General features: G+C 36.3%; 1 protein-coding gene across 4 annotated transcripts in view; it reads right to left on the minus strand.

Moving 5' to 3' along the window:
- The window catches only part of BTRC (beta-transducin repeat containing E3 ubiquitin protein ligase), a 208,873-nt gene that overhangs the window by 91,860 nt on the left and 94,098 nt on the right, over positions 1 to 22,915 (minus strand). For all 4 annotated transcript variants that reach the window (XM_030808198.1, XM_030808200.1, XM_003255366.3 and 1 more), the window contains one exon: positions 8,851 to 8,928. In XM_030808198.1, coding sequence (XP_030664058.1) covers positions 8,851 to 8,928 — 78 coding nt within the window. The remainder of the gene's footprint in view (positions 1 to 8,850; positions 8,929 to 22,915) is intronic.

Here is a 22,915-nt window from a genome sequence, read left to right on the forward strand (position 1 = left end):
TAAAAGAAAAAACCGGCTAGGCATGGTGGCTCATGCCTGTAAGCCCAGCACTTTGGGAGGCTGAGGCGGTCGGATCACCTAAGGTCTGGAGTTCGAGACCAGCCTGGCAACATGGTGAAACCCCGTGTCTACTAAAAATACAAAAATTAGCGCGTGGTGGCGCACGCCTGTAATCCCATCTACTCAGGAGGCTGAGGCACAAGAATCGCTTGAACCCAGGAGGCGGAGGTTGCAGTGAGCCGAAATCGTGTCACTGTACTCCAGCCTGGGCGACACAGCAAGACTCCATCTCAAAAAAAAAAAAGAAAGAAAAAATTGGTAAACTGGATTTCATCCAAATATTAGAAACTTCTCATCAAAACACACCATAAACAGGCAAGCCATAGACTGTGAGATATAATCAGAGTACCTATATCTGACAAATGAATGGTATCCAGAATTCAATATAGTTGAGTCTACAACTCAATAATAAAAAGGCAAACTGCAATTTTTAAAAATGGCTAAAAACTTAAAAGATACTTCATAAATAAAATGTCTGAATAACCAATAAGCACATGAAAAAGTACTTAATATATGCTCACCAAAAATCTTTATAGAAGAACGTTTATAGTAACTTCACTTATAATGATGGAAATGGCTCAGATATCCACCAAAAGGAGACAGAAAACAAACTGCAATATATTTATTCAACTCAATGAAAGAGAATAAACTACTGATATACACAGCAACATAGAGGAATCTCACAGACATTATGCAAAGTGAATGTCAGACCCCAAAAATATAGCATTCCATTACACAAAATTCTAGAAAAGGCAAAATTATAGTGACAGTAAGCTGATCAGTATTTGATCCATTGGTGGTGCGGAAAATAAGTAGAAAGGAGAACAAGAGACATTCCTAGGTTATGAAAATATTCTATAATTTAATTAGGGTGGTGGTTACACAGGTGGTTAGATTTATCAAAAATTCAGACTTATACAATTAATATCTGTAAAATTCACTGTATGAAAACTTCCAATAAAAGTATCTTAGGAGTAAATTTTTCCAGAGGTTTGTCCAGTCATCAATAAATGTATCATGCTATTTTTCTGAAAATACTAAGTTATAAAAAGAAAATTTGTTTTCCTTCAAAATTACCCTCTTTTCCCTTCATGAATGAATATGTAATAACATATTTAGGGGAATATTAGATAGATTCAGAAACTCTGTGCCAGGCCTGAGGGAGTTTCCAGAGTAGAGCTATATATAGGACTTTATTTTCTAGACATTCCATCTGTAAAATGGGTAAATGACTTTGCTTATCTCCCAAGGAAGTAACACAGATCAATAAACTAAAATTTGTCATAGTTCCTTTACCACTCTGCAATTAAAAGGCTAAAACATTCAATATTTTCCATTCAATATTTTCCTATAAGACTCTTTCCAGTTTGAAATCCAACTAGTGAATATAATAGCCACAGGCAAGATAGGTTCTGTCCCCATGCAACACTTGAAAAGGTAGCTTCACTGCTGAACCAGAGGCAGAGAGTTTTGCGTTGGAGTACTTTAATACGTTTTTATATCGCATATAAAGCACATAAGCATAAACTAGTAAGATGCCTTGCTGAAAACTACCTTCTTTGTGAAAGCAGGCTGTAATTCTGAACAAGTTTTCAATTTTCACACTGCTGCTAGGGTAAAACATTTTAAAGAGTTTAATTTTTTACAATGGATTCAATGACATAGGATTATCTAACAAAGTAATGGCTAATCAATAGAAGGTTTAGTTGTCAGGTGAAACATATAACACACTAAAAGGGATTGATTGCCAGACTTGCCCTTATTTACTAGAAGGTATATATTTAAAATGACACAAACTTGTTACTGGGCTGCATTGTTTTAACCTTGCAAAAAGCTGCTTAAGGAATCTGTTCAGCAGCCCTATAGCATAACAAGATATAGTATAATGAAAATCGTTAGTGACTGGGAGTGGGGGTATAGGAAGACAGGGACTTCCAGATACATGGTAACATCAAATCATGTCCCACACAAGAATATGGTATAGAAAAAGCAAACCAAAAAGTGACATCTAAGGAAGCTGGAAGTGGGTTTTAAAAATGCCACACAGATGCTACTGAATCTTGTTCAATAGATGCAAAGCTGTATCTGCTATCATTCCATGTTGTTTTTAGGGCAAATTTTTTTTTTAGGGCTCATGCAGATGAGCACAACAGGCTTCCTCCCACCCCCCTGCCTTTTTTAATGGTACATCCAGAGTAAGCACTGAAAACAAAATGAATTGGGCCCATATGGACTTTGACCAGCATATACACTGTTTCCTTTATAATTTATTCCCAGTATCACAACTCTCTATATGAAAATACACTCTTTATGGTCATTGCAACCCAGGAGTTCAATACTATTTTTTTCTACTAAGTCAGTGATTACACAATTTATCAAAGAATGATTACATTAAAATACAAATAAAACAAAGCACCAACCCCCTATACGGTCTTCCTTCCTCAAAGTAATTTTAAGAAAGCCGGTTATTAAATTGCTCCTTTTTGAAGAAGGGTTTTTGTAGCTAGGCACAAATTGCCAAACGTGTTTTCTTAAAAAAGTTATTAGACTCTAAAGGATTCAACAGAAGTGGGAAGTTATATAAACAAATCACTTCATCAGATTTGGAAAGACCACTTTTGTCTTACCTAAGAGATCTACATTAATTACCTTTAAGATCTTTTACATGGACTATTTAAAACAAGTACAATTTATTTATTTATTTCAAATGAGGTGCTTCTTCTAAAGTATTAAATAATGTCTACAAATGCAAAAGCGTTTTTATAAATAGGTAATTAAAACAGACGACTAAAATTAAGTCAAGCTGCAAAACATTACCCAGAATGCATTGTGATTTTTTTTTTTATTAATAAACATCTCAGGCAATTTTTTTTTATACCCAAAGCCCAAAGCACTTTAGGGGGGCAAAAAGAGGTAGTAAGTTTTATAGAGTAAAAAACAACAATAACAACAAACAACCACACATATATAATGAAATAATGCCAAACCCCAAACGAAAGTATTTACAAGACAGTCCCTTAAGTATAGTTTGTCATATTGCAATTACACCTTGCCTACTGCCAAGCCAAAGTGCTTACTATTGATTGCCACTAGAGGGAGAAGTGTCTTAACACAAAGCAACGGCAGATAGGGAATGGGTTTTCTTGAGCAATTATCAGAACAAAGCTCCCTTGGCTGTGTGCACCTTCTAATTACTCAATACAATTAAAGTGACTAACCTAAAACAAACAGAGAAAAAAAAAAAAAAACCCTGCCTGCCTGATATCAGGGACTTCATTAAACCTTTTTCCCTCATCAATCAAATCAGAAAGAAGGGAATGCCATCATATATGAACATTACAGAGCTATTAAAGGAAGCAAATTCTGTGCTGGTTTTTTTTTTTTTTTTAAAAGAAGAAAAGGAGCTCTCTTGAAAAAAGAAATGTCTTGGTATTTACCCATCTGGATGCTGCTTGAAAATAAATTGTCCTCCAAAGATCAGAAATACAGTATGTTTTCTCTCAGTTCACTGGCTTATGAATGACTTTTTGTTGTTGTTGTTGTTTTGTTAATACACACTATAATGTCATTTTCTGTGTCAGTGATGTGCTTTTTCCTCCTACTCATCCAACTGTATAAAGGAGCTATGCCCATCAGACTTCCATGCTTATACTGGCTGATTTAAGTTCTTCACTGCTGTTTGTTGTCGATCTACTCCAAGGCAATGTATTGGCAGGAATTTTTTCAGGGGAGGGGAATATGGTAGAAAAGGAAAACAGCTACTTATTCCTTCTAAAAGACTTATGTAGTTCCTTTTATAAGGCCCAGTCATTAACAGAAGATGACAACAGAGTCATTTTTCTTTCAGCTGACAATTGTGACATTTTTCCAGCAGCGTGCAAGGTGTTGAAAACCTGGCAGCTGTTACCTCCCGGGATGAAGATACTTTTTTATCCTCCCTTGACAGTTTAACTCAGTGGGTCAGCACCTTTAAAGACTGCAAAGTATCCCTGAAGAGGATGGAAGTTTGAATTACTGCTCCCTCCCTAATCAATGTAAACCCTCACTGCAGGTGAAGTCTCCATCTATAGAGGTGCATGGGGGAGGAAAATGTAATGCCCTAAGCCAGATGGTTTTTATCTTGTTTTTAAAGAATAAAGGAACAAGCTAACAAGGGAGACAGCTACTTTGTTAGCTTCTTGGCCTCTCTCATGGCTTTGCATCCCCAGGGTTCCAGCTACACAAGAGAAAGAATACAGAAAAACGTAAACACTTAAAGAAATATAACTAGAGGGCTGGCATCATGCTGCTTTCAAAGAGTTGAGAGAGCTCTACTCAATGCTTTATTTATCACTGCCCACGTTCTCAGGATGGTAAGTGGACACATACACAAAGGAAATGGGGGATGGGAGAGGGATTAGACAACGGTCACAATTTACTCAATTACAGAGAAAGGCAGGGCTGACAGATCCTATTAGCACCAATGAGAAGCAAAGAGTTGAACGTTGTAATACCACATTTTCAAAAAGAAATGAGTACTTTCATGTATCCTCCCAGGCCTTTGCCCTTGATTGCAGATAGGAATAAAAGCTAGGAAAACAGTGGCTATCCTTTCCTTGACTTCACATTTTTAGGAGTAAAACAAAAATTGTAGCTATTTTGTACATCCTTTAAATAAAAGTTCATATTTAATGCCAAGAAATGAGATTATTCTGAAACTAAGAAAATTAACTTTCTTTACAAGGATATACTGCTCTACTTCCTCTCTCTACCCCAAACTCTTCCACCTTCAGATGCTGGAAATGAAACAAAAAAGCAGGTATACAAAATGACTTGGTGACAGACACAGGGAATGGTGTCTCTTAATTTCCACCTTCATTATTTCTTGTTCTGGTAATATTTTTGTCGGGTTTTGGAATTACTGTTATGGTGGATTTATAAGTCAAGAAGTGTTCTTTCCTTCTACGCTTCACCTTTAAATATTTATCATTTTTCCACATCTTGATTGTGCTACCTTGAGCTGTTCACTTAAATTCTCAGAGCCTCATCATACATAAATATGTATGTATGTTTTTGCTGAACTATTTGGTAAGTCACAGATAGCATGACACCTCTATTCTGTGAAAGGGTCTGGCATAAAATTCATACCATTTCTTCCTTAAATATTTGTTGAATTCACCAGTAAAACCACATGTCCCTTCTGATGATTAATTAAATTTATTTAATAGACATCGGGCTATTCAAATTTTGCTTCACCCTGTGTTAAGAGTTTTGGTAAGTTGTATTTTTCAAGGAACTTGTTCAACTTGCCAAATTTTTGGTATAAAGTTGTTTGCTCCTCCAATATTTAGATAGCTCTCCAAATTAACATGTAGTAGTTATGTCCTATCAACAATGGCAAAACGCTATTTTTGAATAATATATGTCAACTATAATATTAGTTAAAAACAAAGCTAAATTGCTAGAATATAACTGAACTTTTTATAATCAATAGTGAGTTTCTAAAATCCCATTAGAAATACCTGCAAAAGAATCTCAAGTTAATGAGATGCAAATCCTACTTGTATCAACACTAGGTATAAGGTGGCCTTAACATCTTTTTGTCTACAGAAGTTGACTACAGGAAAAACAAAACAAAAACAAAAAAACAAAATAGCAAATGGCACTTCATTATTGTCATATGCAATAGAGAAAAGAGGGAGTTTAAACAGCTTATATACTATGTTCTACCTTAAAAAAAATCAGCAGTGGGGTAATCAAGTTCAGGGCAGTCCTGGACAGCTGCCCTGTGACCCGCTTCTATTGACCCCTGCTATTCATCACTCTTCCCTAAGATAGAGAGGGCAAGCTCCTAGGGAGTGACCACCACAATAGACAGACACAAGCCAACAGTAATCTGGTTCGAGCAAAAAACCAGATGGCACTGCAATAAATTTACAAATCTGCATTCATGGGGCTGTTAAAACACCCAGAAGCTAAAAGACTCTGAGGGCCCCAGGAGGATCTCCTACTTCCCTGTTTCTAAAGGCCATTTCTCTTTCCAAGAACATTGAGTTCATGCTCTTCACAAAGAGAATGGAGATAAAACCCTTTACAAAGAAGGGAGGAGAAAAAGCCTCATGACCTAATTAATCTCCAGAGCTTGGATCTCAACACTGAATGACAGATATTAGAAAAATCATTTCAGAGCACCATGAGGGGGGGAAAAAGGTTGTTAAAGTGGGCGGGGGGAGTAGGGAAGAGAACCTGCTAAAACAGCAATGAAAAAAACAACATTAAATCTCTTTCGAATACTGCACACAACAGATCTTGCAAGTAGAAAATGATTCAATAATGTATGCATTTATTTTTAAAATGAATCAGATTAGTCCCATGTGTGACCTGCTGGTCCATCTGTATGTGCTGGACTTAATAGGCATGATTCTCTCTCTTGCTTCAGTTTGAAGTATGAGAGAGATAAATTTAGTTTAATTTTCAACAGATCAGCCTATCCATTTTCCAAATGGACCATCTGGATCAGCCTATTAAAATTAATTTATAACTTTGCAGAGAGAAAATTCGTTTGTTAGCTTAAATAAAGTTGCCAAAACTTTTTGTTGTGTCATTGTTTTCCGACAGTTGTTTCTGTATAGTGGGCAGAGTGTTCCTACTTCCCAATTTATCTTATTCCGTATTGTCCTATTGATTTAGATGAACAGATCAGGTGTTGATTCTCCAAACAGTTAAAATTGTAACTGTCTCAACAATTACTGATCATTTGTGGATTTTTTTTTGTTTTTTTTTTAAAGCTTCCTGGATGATTCAATTCTATTTACTAAACAATTATTTTTATAAAAAAAAGAAGTGTTCATCCAAAAAACATTTAACATATAGTAAATTAAAAAATGAATGTGTCACAGTTTCAAGTACTTTCCCTCTAAACACTGTATATAAACTGAAGTCAGAAGGCACAAGTAGAAACGCTTTGGAAACACTGAGATCTGAGTATCAAATCACTAATTAGCTAGACAAGTCATCTAACCTCTCTAACCCTCCATTTTCTTCATCTATAAATTGGAAATCACATCATATCTAGAAACTTTACAGCGTTATTGTGAGGGTTAAATCAAATAAGCATCATGTTCATGGTGGGTGATCAACAAATATTAGATCTCCTATTTCCTAGAACAATGCCATAAATGCAAGTAAATTAAAATTATTTTTACTGCTGCTCAGGCTCATTGTATCCAATTTTATATTAATGAATACAAGGCCAGGTGTGATGGCTCATGTCTGTAATCCCAGCACTTTGGGAGGCCAAATTGGGCAGATCACCTGAGGTCAGGAGTCTGAGAACAGCCTGGCCAACATGGCGAAACCCTGTCTCTACTAAAAATACAAAAACTAGGTAGGGAATGGTGGCTCATGCCTGTAATCCCAGCACTTTGGGAGGCTGAGGTGGGTGGATCACGAGGTCAAGAGTTTGCGACCAGCCTGGCCAACACGGTGAAACCCCGTTTCTACTAAAAATACAAAAATTAGCCAGGTGTGGTAGCGGGCACCTGTAGTCCCAGTTACTCAGGAGGCTGAGGCAGAAGAGTTGCTTGAACCCTGGAGGTGGAGGTTGCGGTGAGCCAAGATCACACCACTGCACTCCAGCCTGGGCGATAGAGCAAGACTCTGTCTCAAAAAAAAAAAAAAAAAAAAAAAAAACCCAAAAATAGAAAACTTAGCCAGGCATGGTGGCAGGCGCCTATAATTCCAGCTACTCAGGAGGCTGAGGCAGGAGAATCGCTTGAACCCAGAAGGCGGAGGTTGCAGTGAGCCAAGATCACGCCACTGCACTCCAGCATGGGCGACAGAGTGAGGCTTTGTCTCAAAAACAAAAATAAAATAAAATAAATAAAAATGAATAGGTGGCACACTTATTCACTTATTCTCTGGCAACATCATAAGAACTTGTGTTTTTTATTTTTGCCAAGGACATTCTAATTTTTACAAGAACACAATGGTATTGAACTTTCACAAGTAAAATGTGTTACCTTCTATTGGGGCATGGTGGTGAGCTTTTTTTTTTTTTTTTTTTTTTTTTGAGACAGAGTTTTGCTCTTGTTGCCCAGGCTGGAGTGCAATGGCATGATCTCAGCTCAGCGCCACCTCTGCCTCTGGGGTTCAAGCGATTCTCCTGCGTCAGCCTCCTTAGTAGCTGGGATTACAGGCATGCACCACCACGCCCAGCACATTTTTGTATTTTTAGTAGAGACTGCGTTTCTCCATGTTGGTCAGGCTGGTCTCGAACTCCCGACTTCAGGTATTCGTCTGCCTCAGCCTCCCAAAGTGGTGGGATTATAGGCGTGAGCCACCTTGTCCGGCTGCTGTTTTTTTAAGTTATTATTAATAATGGCCTTTCCTTCTAGAAAAAGCAAACAAAATATTGCTCATACTAAAAGGGCTCACTTTATTACAGGCAGATCTGTTTTTATACTTTTTTAAAAATGCCTGAAGAATCTTAACAGGAAAATAGGGGTTAAAGTCAACTATTCTACCATCTACATTTAAGAAGCATTTAAAGTTACTTTTCCTGAATAAGAACTCTTTTGATTTTTCTATTCACTACATGTAACCGGCTGTCCTGTACATGTATACCTAGAATGTTTTTTTAAATAACTAGGAAAACCATGTCACCTGATTGAAAGTGATGGCTATGACCAGGCCAACGTCAGAGTACTCTTAATATAAGCTCCAATGCTTAAAGAATGGCAAATCAAAGGTTTCCTGTCTTTTGTTTTGTTGTTGGTAGCTTTTTATTTTAAGTAAGGCTGAATTTCATACCTGTCTAAGTGAATTCTTCTCTGGTATTATCTTCCTAGGGGGTTCGCCATTATTACAGTCTTCTCTCTCTGAGGAATTCTGTGAAAGAAAGTAAGCTTTAATTCAGTTCTCATTATCTTCAATCTTATTCTTTGGGAGTAAACTGGATTACATTTCTAATTCTGTAAGTTAGAACATACATATATTTATACAATTATTCACTTGAAGATTTGTATACATGCAGATATACACATATGTAAAAGAAAACATATGCCCATGTATATAAATAATGTAAGGATTTAGATGGGAAGTATTTCACGTATCTTTAAGCATTGTGTAGGAGATCACATTCATTAGATCTCTAGCTTGCACTTTGACACAGGTTGACACTGGATACAAGAAAGTTCCAGCCCACACTTAGCTGATGACAACTAAAACCATGATTATTACCTTTTCTCGATTATAGTAAATGTTTGGTTGGCACAGATCTCCAAGTCTGGGTCCTAAAAATAGTTATTTCTCTTCCCCCTCTTCTCAGATTTGATTTTATTTTCTTTGATAAAAGTAGCATAGGACTTAAAAAAACATTTACTCGGTAGTTTAGGATTAGAGTCCATTCCTTGGCACTGTCACCTCAAACAGCAGCTAGAGGCCCTAAAATGTCAGTGGGGTTTTTATTTTTTATTTATTTATTTATTTATTTATTTATCTATTTATTTATTTATTTTTTTTTTTTTTTTTTGAGTCAGAGTCTGGCTCTGTCCCCCAGGCTGGAGTGCAGTGGCATCATCTCGGCTCACTGCAAGCTCCGCCTCCTGGGTTCACGCCATTCTCCTGCCTGGGGTTTTTACATACTTAGGAGGGGGAAAAAACAACAATCCAATTGAAAATGAGTTCATAAGTACTAAAAATCTGCTAGTCAATATATGTAAATCACTATCTACAAGGCAAAATACAGAAAATCCAAATTACATATTATTTGAGTTCCATTTTCGGCAACATTAGTAATATTAATAACATTAATATTTAAAACCCTGCAGTTGTGCTGGGTGCGGTGGCTCACACTTGTAATCCCAGCACTTTGGGAGGCCAAGGCAGGCAGATCACCTGAGGTCAGGAGTTTTAGATCAGCCTGGCCAACATGCTGAAACTGTGTCTCTACTAAAAATACAAAATTAGCCAGGTGTGGTGGTGGGTGCCTGTAATCTCAGCTACTCGGGAGTCTGAGGCAGGAGAATCGCCTGAACCCAGGAGGCGGAGGTTGCAGTGAGCCAAGATCACGCCGCTGCACTCCAGCCTGAGTGACAGAGCAAGGCTCCATCTCAAAACAACAACAAAAAAAAACTTACAGTTAATATATTCTTCACATTACATATAGTCATAACATTCTAACAGGAGAGTTAGTTTATTTGTAGGTTCAGAAATTATTTCTAACAGAGTTTATCTGAAAATTTTCATACAAGCATGAAATTATTAATATACAATCATTACTGTGTTCTAAACCTACACGTAAGTTTCACTTTTTTGGTTTGTATTAGATATTACATTTTGAAAGATACTGAAAGATAAAAAATGTACTGTGTCATTCTGAGGCCCTTTCACCTCTGTGGCTAACACCTGTGTGTCACCTTTAGTAAGCCTGACAGGCCAGTACTCTCATGTGTTTCTTGTGGGCAGAAATATCTTATGAGGTTTAACTTGATATTTTACATTTGTGATGATCCCTTGTAAAAGTCCCTAAAATTAAAGAAAAAGCATGCTATACTACAAAGAAAGGGACAGAGACTCAAGAACTTCAGAGTTCTAACTTCTTTTCCTCCCTGTTTGGAAAAAAAGGAATGGAGATCATCTACCAAAAAATGGAGGAAGGATATAATTGAATTAATGACTACAAAGCTTGACAAATGAGGCAACTGGCAATACATGCTATGTAAGAGTATCAAACAAAGAAAGGGAAAGGTCAACATTTACCCCATAACATCAAGTTGTATATTTAACTTTGTTTTTTTTTTAAATGTAAAGATCAATGTTTTAAACACCAAAATTAAATGCCTTATATAATAAAAGCTTAAGCCAGTATCCAATTATAAACTTAGACTTTGCAAGTAACTCTCTTTCAGGTCATGAAATTCCTCCTTCAAATAAATAAAAAAAAAGATCAGATAAACTAAACCTGTTTAATTCAGTGTAAGATCCTGTATTTCAAAATTAATTATGTTTTTTGAAATGTTAACATATAACTTGGAAGCCTAATTACTTTTTGGTGGATGTTTGTCACACCAAAGATACTATAAATCACATTTTTATTCTACAGGTACTTGGGCTGATACACAATTGCTGGCAAACTCCTCCATACTGAATTATAAAGTGAAAAATAGTCATCTCAACCTAACAGCCTGAGTAGTGACTAGCCTATATTCACAATTTTCTTTTCACTGACCCTCTATTTTATCAGATTTAGATGGATAACCACTGGGTGGGTATTATGAAAATGTCTAAAGAATGAAAACACAAAGGGAGCTTAAAGGGTGTTACTAACATAACATAGAACACAGAGCTCCTTAGGAGTTCCTTTCCCCTTTCTATCCCACTAGGGCAAAGAATATTTAAATGGTATTGTTAAAAAAAACTCTTAAACAAAAAAAGGGGGAAAACCCATAAACATTGGTATGTTCTTTTAATACAGATTAACCCAACACTTTTACTCTGGGCCATCCATCATGAGAATCAAATCAAACAAAAAATCCAACTTATAATGTTGTTACAAAAAATAGAGGTAGGGACATTAAACAGTCATGATATCGGGAACAAGGATTAGGAACCCTCCTAATACTAAAGGGTAGAAGCAGAATGCCAGTGAATGAGATGACTAGGTCTACAGTCTTGAGGGTAAGGGGTAATGATGAAATAGCCATGTATACCTAGGTAGTCACCTCAATAGTTCTCAAAGCCTGTCCAACATCACCCAGAAGAGCTCAGCAACACAGTTATTTCTTGCATCTTTATCTATGAGGATTCCCAATAAGCTATGTGCATAATTTTCCTATATCATCAGGCTAAATTATATCCAATAAATTCTTTTTAAGGATAAGTGATTAATATAAGCAAGAATCATCATTGGGTGCTAAAATTAGCAAGTGGGCCTAGTACTGTGGCATGTGCGACTAATAATCCCAGCTGCTCAGGAGGTGGAGGCAGAGGGACTGCTTGAGTCCAGGAGTTTGAGAGCAGCCTGGGCATCACAGCAAGACACCATCTCAAAAACCTAAGTAAAATTTAAAACTAGAATAAGTGAGTGAAAGTTTGACAAGTTAACAGGATGGTCACATAATCTCAAAATATTTTTTCTATAAAATGCTTGATAGTTACAATGAAAAAAGAGTAACCTCACAGTGGAGAAATCCAGCAGACGCCACCTTAACATTATGTGCCTTTTGATATGATGTACTGAAAACAGCACATCACTTGTGAGGTATCCTTGTCAAAACCACAAAACTTAAATCGACTTGTAAGAAAACATCAGGCTAACCCAAAAATGAGTATTTCATTCCATAAAGTTACTAGTTTGTACCTAAGAAATGTCAAGGCCATGAAATAGACTAAGGAATTGTTTCAGACTAAAGGAAACTAAAGAGGTACAGCACACACTGTTGAGGCAATTGGAAACTTTTTAGTAAGTTCTGTAGGTGAACTAATAACACTGTATCAATATTAATTTCCTGATTGTTTCCCCACCATTAAAATTTACATACAGAAAAATTCACCCTTTTTGGTATATAGCTCTGTAAGTTTTGACAAAAACATACAGTTGTATAACACCAGCATTAAAAAATGAAAAATTCCACCACTCCCAAAATTCTCTTGAAATTCTCCTTAATAGTCAACCCTCTCCCCACTGAAAATCACTGATTTGTTGGCTCAATAATTTTTGCCGTTTTCAGAATGTCATATAAATGGAATTATATCGTATGTAACCTTTGAATCTGGCTTTTATAACTTAGCATAAAATATCTGAGATCTACTCATGTTGTTGCAAATACCAGTATTTCTTTTCCTTTTATTGCCAAGTAGTATTATCTACTGTATGGATGTGCCACAGTTTTGTTTATCCATTCAATTTCCTGATTTTGATAATTTGTACTGTGATTATTTTTATTAAAATGTCTTTGTTTTTCTGGAAACACGCACTGAAACATCTAGGGGGGATGGAACATTACGTCTGTAACTTTCAAATTGTTCAGAAAAAAACAATACGTAAATGGATGTATGTGCATGTGTATATGTATTTATAAGCAGATATAATACAAATGTGGTAACATGTTAAACATTAGGTAAATCTATGTGAAAGGGTGTAAGGAGATCCTTTGTGCTATTCTTTTCATTTGTCTATAAATCTGAAGTTATGTCAAAATAAAAAATTAATTAAATCCATAATAAAATGTTAAGAAATGGGAGAAAAGTTAAGTGAAAAATAAATTTTAAGGGGAAAATTTCATCAAATGTAATTAACGTTATATTCTACTGCTTAACTTTAAACCAACCCTAAGCAAACCTGACTGCTCAGAACAACAGATTCCCAATACTCAGATGGAAAGTTTCATTATAGTAAATAAATTGCAGAATGTGTTTGTAGTCCTTGAGTAATAATAGTCTATGAATAGCATTACAGTAGTCCTCCCTTATCCACAGTTTCACTCACGCAATTTCAGTTACAGTCAACAGAGGTCCTAAAATATTGAATGGAAATTTTTAGAAATAGTTTTCAATTGTGCGCCTTTCTGGTAGCTCTGTCCTGCCCAAGATGTGAATTATCCCTTGGTCCAGTGTATCCACACTGTACATGCTACTCGACCATGAGTCATTGACATTGTCTGCTCCTGACATCCCACCACCAACATCTTCATGGCTCAATAATCCAGGATCACCTGAAGCAGGTAGCATGCTGTCAAAGGGTCAGTAGTAACCTAATGCTGTGTCACAATGCCTAGATCATTTACCTCACTTCATCTCATCACATAGACATTTTATTATCTCACATCATCATAAGAAGGGTGAGTACAGTACAGTAAGATATTTTGAGAGAGCACATTCATGTAACTTTTATTACAGTGTAGTTATAACTGTTCTATTTTATTCTTATTGTTGTTAATCTCTTACTATGCCTAATTTATAAATTAAACTTTATCATAGGTATATGTCCATAGGAAAAAACACAGTATACATGGAGTTCAGAACTATCTGTGGTTTAGGCATTCACTGGGGAACATACCCCCTATGAATAAGTGGGGACTATAGTATATTAAAATATTTCTGTAAAAGATTCTACTCAACTTGTTACCTTTTATATTAACTCAAATATTTATTTCTTAGCCCAGTGCACAACTTGTTACCTTTTATATTAACTCAAATATTTATTTCTTAGCTCAGTGCTTACTAGCCTAGAATTGAAAGGGCAGAATAAAAGTCTCCCTGACAACTTTGAATTTAACTTCCAACTAGATGCATTTGGGCTGTAACACCTGCAGATACGGTAACAGAGATTTGGGTAGGAAAAGGTCAATAAAGGAAATACTGCTAAAGCTCATGCATTAGACCTCAGGGATGCATTCTGGATAAAATGTTTCCACAACCAACCTGGGTGAATAAAAAAGTAATTATATTTTAAAAGTATTGAGGTGATAAGCTTAAACTGCCTCAAAATCAACACATCTAAATTTAAAGCACAAAATCTTTTACCATCCTCACTCATTTCTAGGTGAGCTCTTTTCCTCCCAACTTTTTTTTTTTATCCTAGACTTAAATCCTCAGAGTCAGTTTTTACTCATTCCTTTTTTTTCTTTGAACATATCTAGCTAATTTCCGGTCTACAAACTTTTTCTTTGAATCATCTATGTTAATACATCTGACCCTACTTTTGCATTTCCACTGCTTCTACTCTAGTCCGGACCCACAACACCTCTTACCAGTGCTATTACTATTGAGACAGCCTTCTGACATCCTTGGCTAAATCTATATCTGATATATTCTATACACTAGAGTGGCAATCATCATTCTTTTTTTTTTCTTTTTTTTGAGACAGAGTCTCGTTCTGTCACCCAGGCTGGAGTGCAGCGGTGACCTCGGCTCACTACAACCTCTGCCTCCTGGGTTCAAGTGATTCTCCTGCCTCAGCCTCGCGAGTAGCTGGGATTACAGGCATGCGTCACCATGCCCAGCTAATTTTTTTTTTTTTTTTTTGTATTTTTAGTAGCGACAGGGTTTCACCATATTGGCCAGGCTAGCCTCAAACTCCTGACCTCAAGTGATCCACCCACCTCGGCCTCCCAAAGTCCTGGGATTACAGGCGTGAGCCACCGTGCCCGGCCATTAGAATCATCATTCTAAAAAGGTTACTTTCCTGTTCAAAAGCCTTTTATGGCTTTTTGGCAATAACAGGATAAACCCAAACTTCTTAGTACAGCATCCGTAAGACAGCCAACTTAACACTCCATCAAAGTCTCTGTACCATTTACATGACATTATTTATCATTCACCAAAATAAGGAAACCACTCTTTCATCTCTGTGTTTTTGTTAATTCTAGTCCCTCAACATGTAACAGGCTTCTTTCCCAATCTCTCCATCTACTAAAAATCCCGATTCAAGAGTCAGCTAAAATGATACCTTCTCTGAGAAGCCTTTGTTTATCCCCTTATGCCCAACCTGCAGTTAGAATTAATTACTCCAAAGAAAAACTTCACTTCCAATTGGCACTTAATTCTTTATATCTCTTTATATCTCTACATGAACATGCTTCCCACCCCACACTACACTGTAAATTCCTTCAAGGCAGGGCCGGTTTCTGTTTCATCTTCTATTTCAGAGTTTCAGCACAAAGCTAGAGAATATAGTGTGAATTTTAAAATGTTTTCTTGTTGGGAGGTAGAGGCAGGAGGATTGCTTGAGGCCAGGAGTTCAAGACCAGCCTGGGTAACACAGCAAGACCCTAGCTCTACAAAAAAAAAAAAAAAAATTAGCTGGGCATAGTGGCACATGCTTGTAGTCCTAGCTACTCAGGAGGCTAAGGCGGGAGGATCGCTTAAGCCCAGGAGTTTGGGGTGTAATCATGCCATTGTGCTCTAGCCTGGGTGACAGAGTAAGACCCTGTCTCAAAGAAAAAAAAAAAAAAGTTTCTTGGATTGAGTATTATTGCCAGGTTAATCTTTCTTAACACTGCTACTGTCACAATGGTCTTTCTCTAAAATATTTGTAGTGGCTCTTTATTTTTATGAAATCAAATATGAAGTTCTAGGCCTGGTTTTCAGGACCATCCAGAATTCCCTACTATATTGCACCAAGTTATTTTCCCCAACACATCTTTTCTGCCCCAGTTAAGCAAGTTTCTTCATAGTCTCACCAACAGGTGATATGATCTTGAAATTTCGGGGCTGAAAGGATTCTTTTTTAAAGACAGGGTCTTGCTCTGTCACATCAGGCTGGAGTGCAATGACATGATCATAGCTCCTTGTAACCTCCAACTCCTGGGCTCAAGTAATCCTCCTGCCTCAGGCTCCTCACTAGCTAAGACTACAGGTGTACGCCACTACACCAGGCTAATTTTTCTATTTTTTGTAGAGACGGGGGTTCTCATTATATTACCCAGCTGGTCTCAAACTCACGGCCTCAAGCAATCCTCCTGCCTCAGTTTCCCAAAGTGCTGGGATTACAGGCATGAGCCACTGAGCCTGGCCTGGAAGGATTCTTAACTCCAGTCTAGTTCACTCAACAATTATAAACACAAGAAGATTATCTCATCTATTCAAGTCTTACACATTCTTAAAATGAGGTTTAACTGTCATCTTCTCTAAGAAACCATAAGACTACTCCACCTTACTCTACTGGAAATTCCCTAACTAAATTTTAATCTTGATCCACACAACTGGCACTTAGATAAATGTCTGCACTGTTACTTTCGACTAACCAATAAGATTGAAAGATTACTGGGAAAAGTCTTTGTAGCTCCCTCTACCCACTAACACATTACGTAAGTATACAGATAATAGATGCTCAATGAATAATTGAAACCCTAAACCCACACTGTCCAGGTAGCTTAAAAAAAAGTTTTGTTTTGTTTTTAATAGCAGAGGAACTTCAGCAGCAGCCCAACTGCAGTCCTACTGTCCCACTACTTATAATGCCAGTATGATCAGTTAGAACAGCAGTTACAAGCTCTGGCCTGACACATATTTTTGCAAATAAAGTTTAACTGGCCCATAGCCATGCCCATCCATTTACGATTTGTCTGTGGCTGCTTTCACACTACAGTGCAAGAGGTAAGCGGCCACAAGAAAGATCCTATTTCCCACAAAGCCTCAAATATTTATTATCTGTCCCTTTACAGACAAAGTTTGGCAACCCTTAACCAAAGCATTTCTAACTTTGAGGTTGTTTGTATTTTTGACTGTCCAATTCAAGAAGTAAAGATGTTTTGATGGTAGCACACAGCAGGTTCATAGCTGGGGCAATATTCTCCATGACCTAGTAAGTGGCTTATTTACTATTTTCAGTTATCTATTTGAACACACAACTCCTGACAAAATGGATAATTAAGAGTTGATTATATAATCAAATAAAAAATTAAACTAATTTACACAGTGATGAAAAGTCAAGCCATTCATAATGACTTACAATAATCTTTGAGTAAGCATCTTGCTCAAGGTTGGATGGTGCAATAGAGCCTGAGCCTGTTTGAAGAGACATCTGTTATAAATAAAATAACCAGCTCCAAAGCTACAAGCTAACATTTCCCACCAATGCCACACACTTCACTGGGAGGATTCAAAGGACTCTGTAACTGGGATAATTATATCATTTTAGCAAAGCAGGTAAACTGTGGTGGATTATAACTCTGATTTTCAACACATTTTAAAAATGAAATCATCTGCTCATCATTGTGTAGAATGACAATCCACATGAAGGAAAAAATCTTGAGATCAATTTCTAGTAACTAATTGCAAACACAGTATAGTGAACCTCAATGGTAAATTAGTAATTGGATTAATACTTTTTCCCATTAACTTATTATGTGACTTGGAGCTAATTTAGCCTCCAAATATACATTTACAATTTAAAAAACAGAAATTATTATTTTACAAGGTTAACAGATATTTTAGCTACATGGACAAAATCACTCAAAATCACCTTTCTTCGATGAAAGGTGACATTAAAAAAAAACACTGTGTGTTTAAACAAATTTTAATTAATCCTTTTAGGATACAATGGGGAAAACTTAGGTCATTTAAGTTCAGAAGCTGTTCGGAAAATCCTATTCAAGGACTCATTTTAGGGAGGACCTAAAGTTTCCTCCCAAGATATTCTCTGGCATGTTTTCATGCACATTGCTTCTCCAGCATGTTTATCATTTGACATACTCTATTAAACCACAACCACATCAAGGCCTCCCTATACTGCTAAACTCAACAGATCCACCAGTTAAGGTTTTCAAGGAGTGCTCTTTTCTAGTAATATACCAATTCCAAGCACAGTGCTAACAACTAGATAGAATGGACAACATTCTCTGGGACAACCAAAGAGGACTTCCATTAGCACTGCCTTACTCCCCGTGACAGAAGTCAAAAAACTGCCAAGCAGGCTTTTTCCCCGCCACACTGTCCGACACTAATCATAAAACACTACAGATGCATCCTTTCTCAAAATGCAGAGGGATTGTGTATATTTGCAAAGAACAACTATTTTTTATGCTTCCAAATTCTTAATCCTGTTTGGAGCTGTCAGTGGGGGTTAATGGAAGCCTTGGATAGGAGAATTCCAATCTGGTTGGCAGATGGATAGGTTGGTTATAGCTGCATAACTATGTCTTGCCTGCAGGCACAATTCAGAACACTGTTAAAGCAATATAAAGTCTCTGTCAAGCTGAACCATTTGGATCAGTAGCAAGGAGAAATAATAATAAAAAAGAAGTTCATTTCTGGGCCTTGTGCATTTATGCTAGTATGCAGAAACTGATTAATTGTCATAGTGCACTGGTCTTCTATACCTCAGATTTCTACTTCTGGAGTAGATTTTGCATGCTAATATAATCATTCTCCCTCTTGAGACATTAGCAAATAATCAAATGAAAAACAGGATCATAATTTACTGAGATTCGAGCAATTCTCTATGCAAATTTGACTTGTTATTGCTGCTGCCTCGTTAATCTGAATGCCTTTGACAAACTCCTTTGATTTATGAACTTGTGACAACTCCAATGTGTATATATTTTGCTAGATTGACATTATCATTAAGAGTGGGTGGACTGAGCTCACATGAATGGCTGATTTTATTCGCTGGTGTCTGCTGCTCAACAGCTGAGCATCTCCTCCTCACAAAGCCCCTGAGCGGCAGGCTCTTCCCATCTTCCCATCCATTCATCATCTCGATGTTAATTGGCCCAGGCTTTAAGCAAATTTTCAACACGATTTAAAGGCACGATGACACTGATTACTGACCCTCTGCCATACGGTGCCTATTGATTAACCTGACAGAGATGATAAGCTTGAGGGAAACTAGGTGTGTGGGGACCTCAGGGGGAAAAATATATTGTCTATGCAGGCAAACACTTGTCATTACCTCACAAGCCAGAATTTGCACAGCACACATTCTTAAAACACACTACTGCTTTAACACCTACAGCTAACACAGAAAGTGCTTTCTGTATTCAGAGATTACAGATATGTCAAAGCGCATGACACATTCAGTATTTAGAAGAACTCCCTAGATAGATGGCTGCCTTTCAACCAATTATGCTTGTTCTGGCTGATGTATCTAATTTAGGTTAAATTCGAAGAAAGTAACTGGGTGGCGTGGTAATGCTGTATCAGAAAAAAATAAGAATGAGAAAAATGAGATTCTTCAAAATAGAGGAAGGAAGAAAGGAAGGATTAAAATTATTTGCTGCCATTCTACCACTATTAAAAGGAGAAGTACTCTTAAAGAGGAAGAAAACATCAACCTGATTATACGAATTTTGTTTTCTGTTCTTTTAATACTGCTACCTGATTACGACTGTCAAACTATTCCTGGCACAGAAATTATACCCACAACTGAATTATTTTTAAATAAAGTAATATTTTAAGTCTAATAAACATTCCCTTTAAATTCTTGCTTGCCCATTTTTCAACAACTGCTGTGCAAACTGCTATACTTAGGAAAACTGCAGGATCTTTTGACATTAAGCTTCATAAAAACTAAATGTTTCATTATCAAAGAAAAAAATGAAAGTTCATAATTAATAGTTACTGAGCACATATATTAGTAACAAACAGAAATCTGCCTTAAAATATTGCTAGGTCTGCGAATTTACACAATGTCATGCAGCACCCACTATCAGGGATCAGACAGAAAACATCTTTAGACAGGATCAGTTATTATCTAAAACAAAGCCAACAAATATCCTCCCTCTGGCCACACATATCACCTTGTTTACTTACGAGTCCTGGGGGGACAGCCAATATACAATTTTATACACGAAGATTTTGGGGCAGCACTAACAGTTATTTCAAAGCTAAAATAATAGAAACTGAACAACCCGGCTGTAGTACCTATTACAGTGACATGGGCTGTTAATGTAAGAGATCAAATGTTTTTCAAGTCAAACAGCATTGGTGCCTGTTACACTGGAACATGTAGCTTACTCCCTAAAAGCTGCCTCCTGCTCTTTTAAGATAAACAAGCTCAACTAAGCACTGAGATACTCTGATAAGAAGGATAGAAGAGATGAACTGCACCAGGGAGTGACAAGGCAAGGGCATGAATGAGCAGTGTTGCTTTCTGTTAACTTTCAAGTCACTGAAAATATCACAATACAACATTTTAATATTTCACCATTAATTAAAAGTCTAGCTATAGGAGAAAGACAAATTTGTAGCAATAAATATGGGGACCAAAAAAGGGGGGGATAAAACAGTTATCTGTTTTGTGAATAGGAGCGATATTACACAGCTGTCTGAACACAGTCAGCTTTGTGACTTCTTAATCAAAGGTTTGAACATCAAATTAGCAATGACTATGAGTATATAAAAGAGTTTGTAATTATGTTAATATGCTCCACATCCGAAGTAATAGTCCATTTAAACTTAAAGGTTTTTTTTTTTTGGCTCTAAAGCCTTGATTAGAAACAAACAAAAAAAACACTTCCTACCTTACCCTTTCGAGTAGTTTTTTTTTTTTTACATTTTTATCGTGTTTAATGTACGAATGCAATTACAAAACTACATCTATTTATTAAAATGTGGGTTAATATTTTAAAATCCCAAACAGGCTTGCAAAGCAGGCATCTTACACTACTGTAGGTTGTGTTTTTCATGACGGAACTAAAAGGACAACCATTCTTTCACGGAAAAAAAAAAGCAATTCACACATATGTTTACACTGTTCAAAATGCAACAACAATGTACAAAGCAGCGAAATAAGCAAGGCAAAATGAATTAAAATTCACCAGGGGGATTTAAGATAGAAAGACATACATAATAAAAAGCCAAGCATATGTATCATGTAAACCAAAATATAACTAGCTTAACTTACCTTTTACCTTTAAATCCATGGGAATCTTTTAAAAAACTGCTTTCCTCTTTAAGACATTACCTTCACGATTATGTGTTTTGGACAGATTTTTTTGTGCCATGATTTTCTTTGCTGCCATGTTTACAACAATATTTCATCCAGAGATCCTCTGCATATAGTTTTGTGTAAATTAAGAGGCAAACATTTGCTTCTACTAATAAGGACATCTGGTTATTTTTGTAACTCAAAGAACTCTGTACATTTTCTCATGTAGTTTTTTTTATCAAAATAGGACTGAGAACTATAGAACCATCAGGATGTATGACAAAATTCTTTCTCTCTGATTAATTTTTCTTTTTCTGTCATCCTTGTTTTCTGGTTTTTTGTTTCTTTTTGCTAAATGACTTTCATCTCCTTGGATATCTTCCTTGCTTTGGTGTTACCATTTTATTACAATTCAACAATATCTTGAAAGAAATTTAAGATTCCTTTAAACTTGATAAAAGCTAATATCCCGAGATGTAAAACCATCCCAAGTAAATAAATTACATTTTTGAAAGCTAGACTGGGCTAGATTAAAATCTGTGTTTAGGTGTATATCTCTAATATGGACTGGTCTTATTTAATCATTTTTTTTCCTAATTAAGAAATTATTATATAGGCTTATTCTTATACTGTGTCCTTCCCCACTAATGATACTGCCTTAATGTCTCTTTGGGTCTTTAAAATTACAAATACCATTCCTCTCACTTATTTCTATAAATTTTTGGTTCCCAAGGCTAAAAAACATGTCTCAGCATAGATATTGAAGGGTATGCCTTAAAGAAAATTAACATATAGGGAGAAAAAAAAAAATCATACACCATACATTATATCCCTTGCTTTCCTCTTAAAATGGTAAGTAGACTAATTATACTCCTTATTTGGGATACTTGAGTTTAATCTGTAACTTTTGCTGTAAATCCTGCTTTCCATTTTCTGTTCACCTCCCCTACAGAAATGAAAAAACTAGAATGAGAGAAAATACGTTTTTAAACAGAAAACAGCAAATATAACTCAGATTAACTGCATTCTCAAGGGTCTCTAAGTAGCCAGACCCTAAGGTAGTATTGGCCTAAGGATTTAAAATTTGAGTGAGAAGTCTTCTATTTCTGAAGGGTCAAAGGTTATAAACACCAATTCATGTCTTCAATTTTTCATTTGTTAACATCACCAAACAACAAAATGAAAATAAAACCAAAACAGATTAGCTTGGAGTTCTACCAGAGGTAATTTAATAAATTTATTGGGAAGGATGGCTAATTTTACTGCTCCAGGGATAAACAACCTTGTTGGGTTTTTGTTGTTGTTGTTGTTTTAAAGCAATGCTCTTTGATGTGTAAGTAACAAATTTTTAAAAGATGTTTTTTCTCCAATAGAAGGAACTGCCTTTTTCTATAGCAATGCAAATAGTTTCTACTTAAAGAATACCAAAATTATTTCTCTTAAGCCTAAGGTCTTAAGTTATTGAAATGCTAGAGAATGGCTGTATACCTCTAATCTACCATT

This window comes from Nomascus leucogenys, chromosome 3, assembly GCF_006542625.1.
Source record: "Nomascus leucogenys isolate Asia chromosome 3, Asia_NLE_v1, whole genome shotgun sequence".
NCBI lineage: Eukaryota > Metazoa > Chordata > Mammalia > Primates > Hylobatidae > Nomascus > Nomascus leucogenys.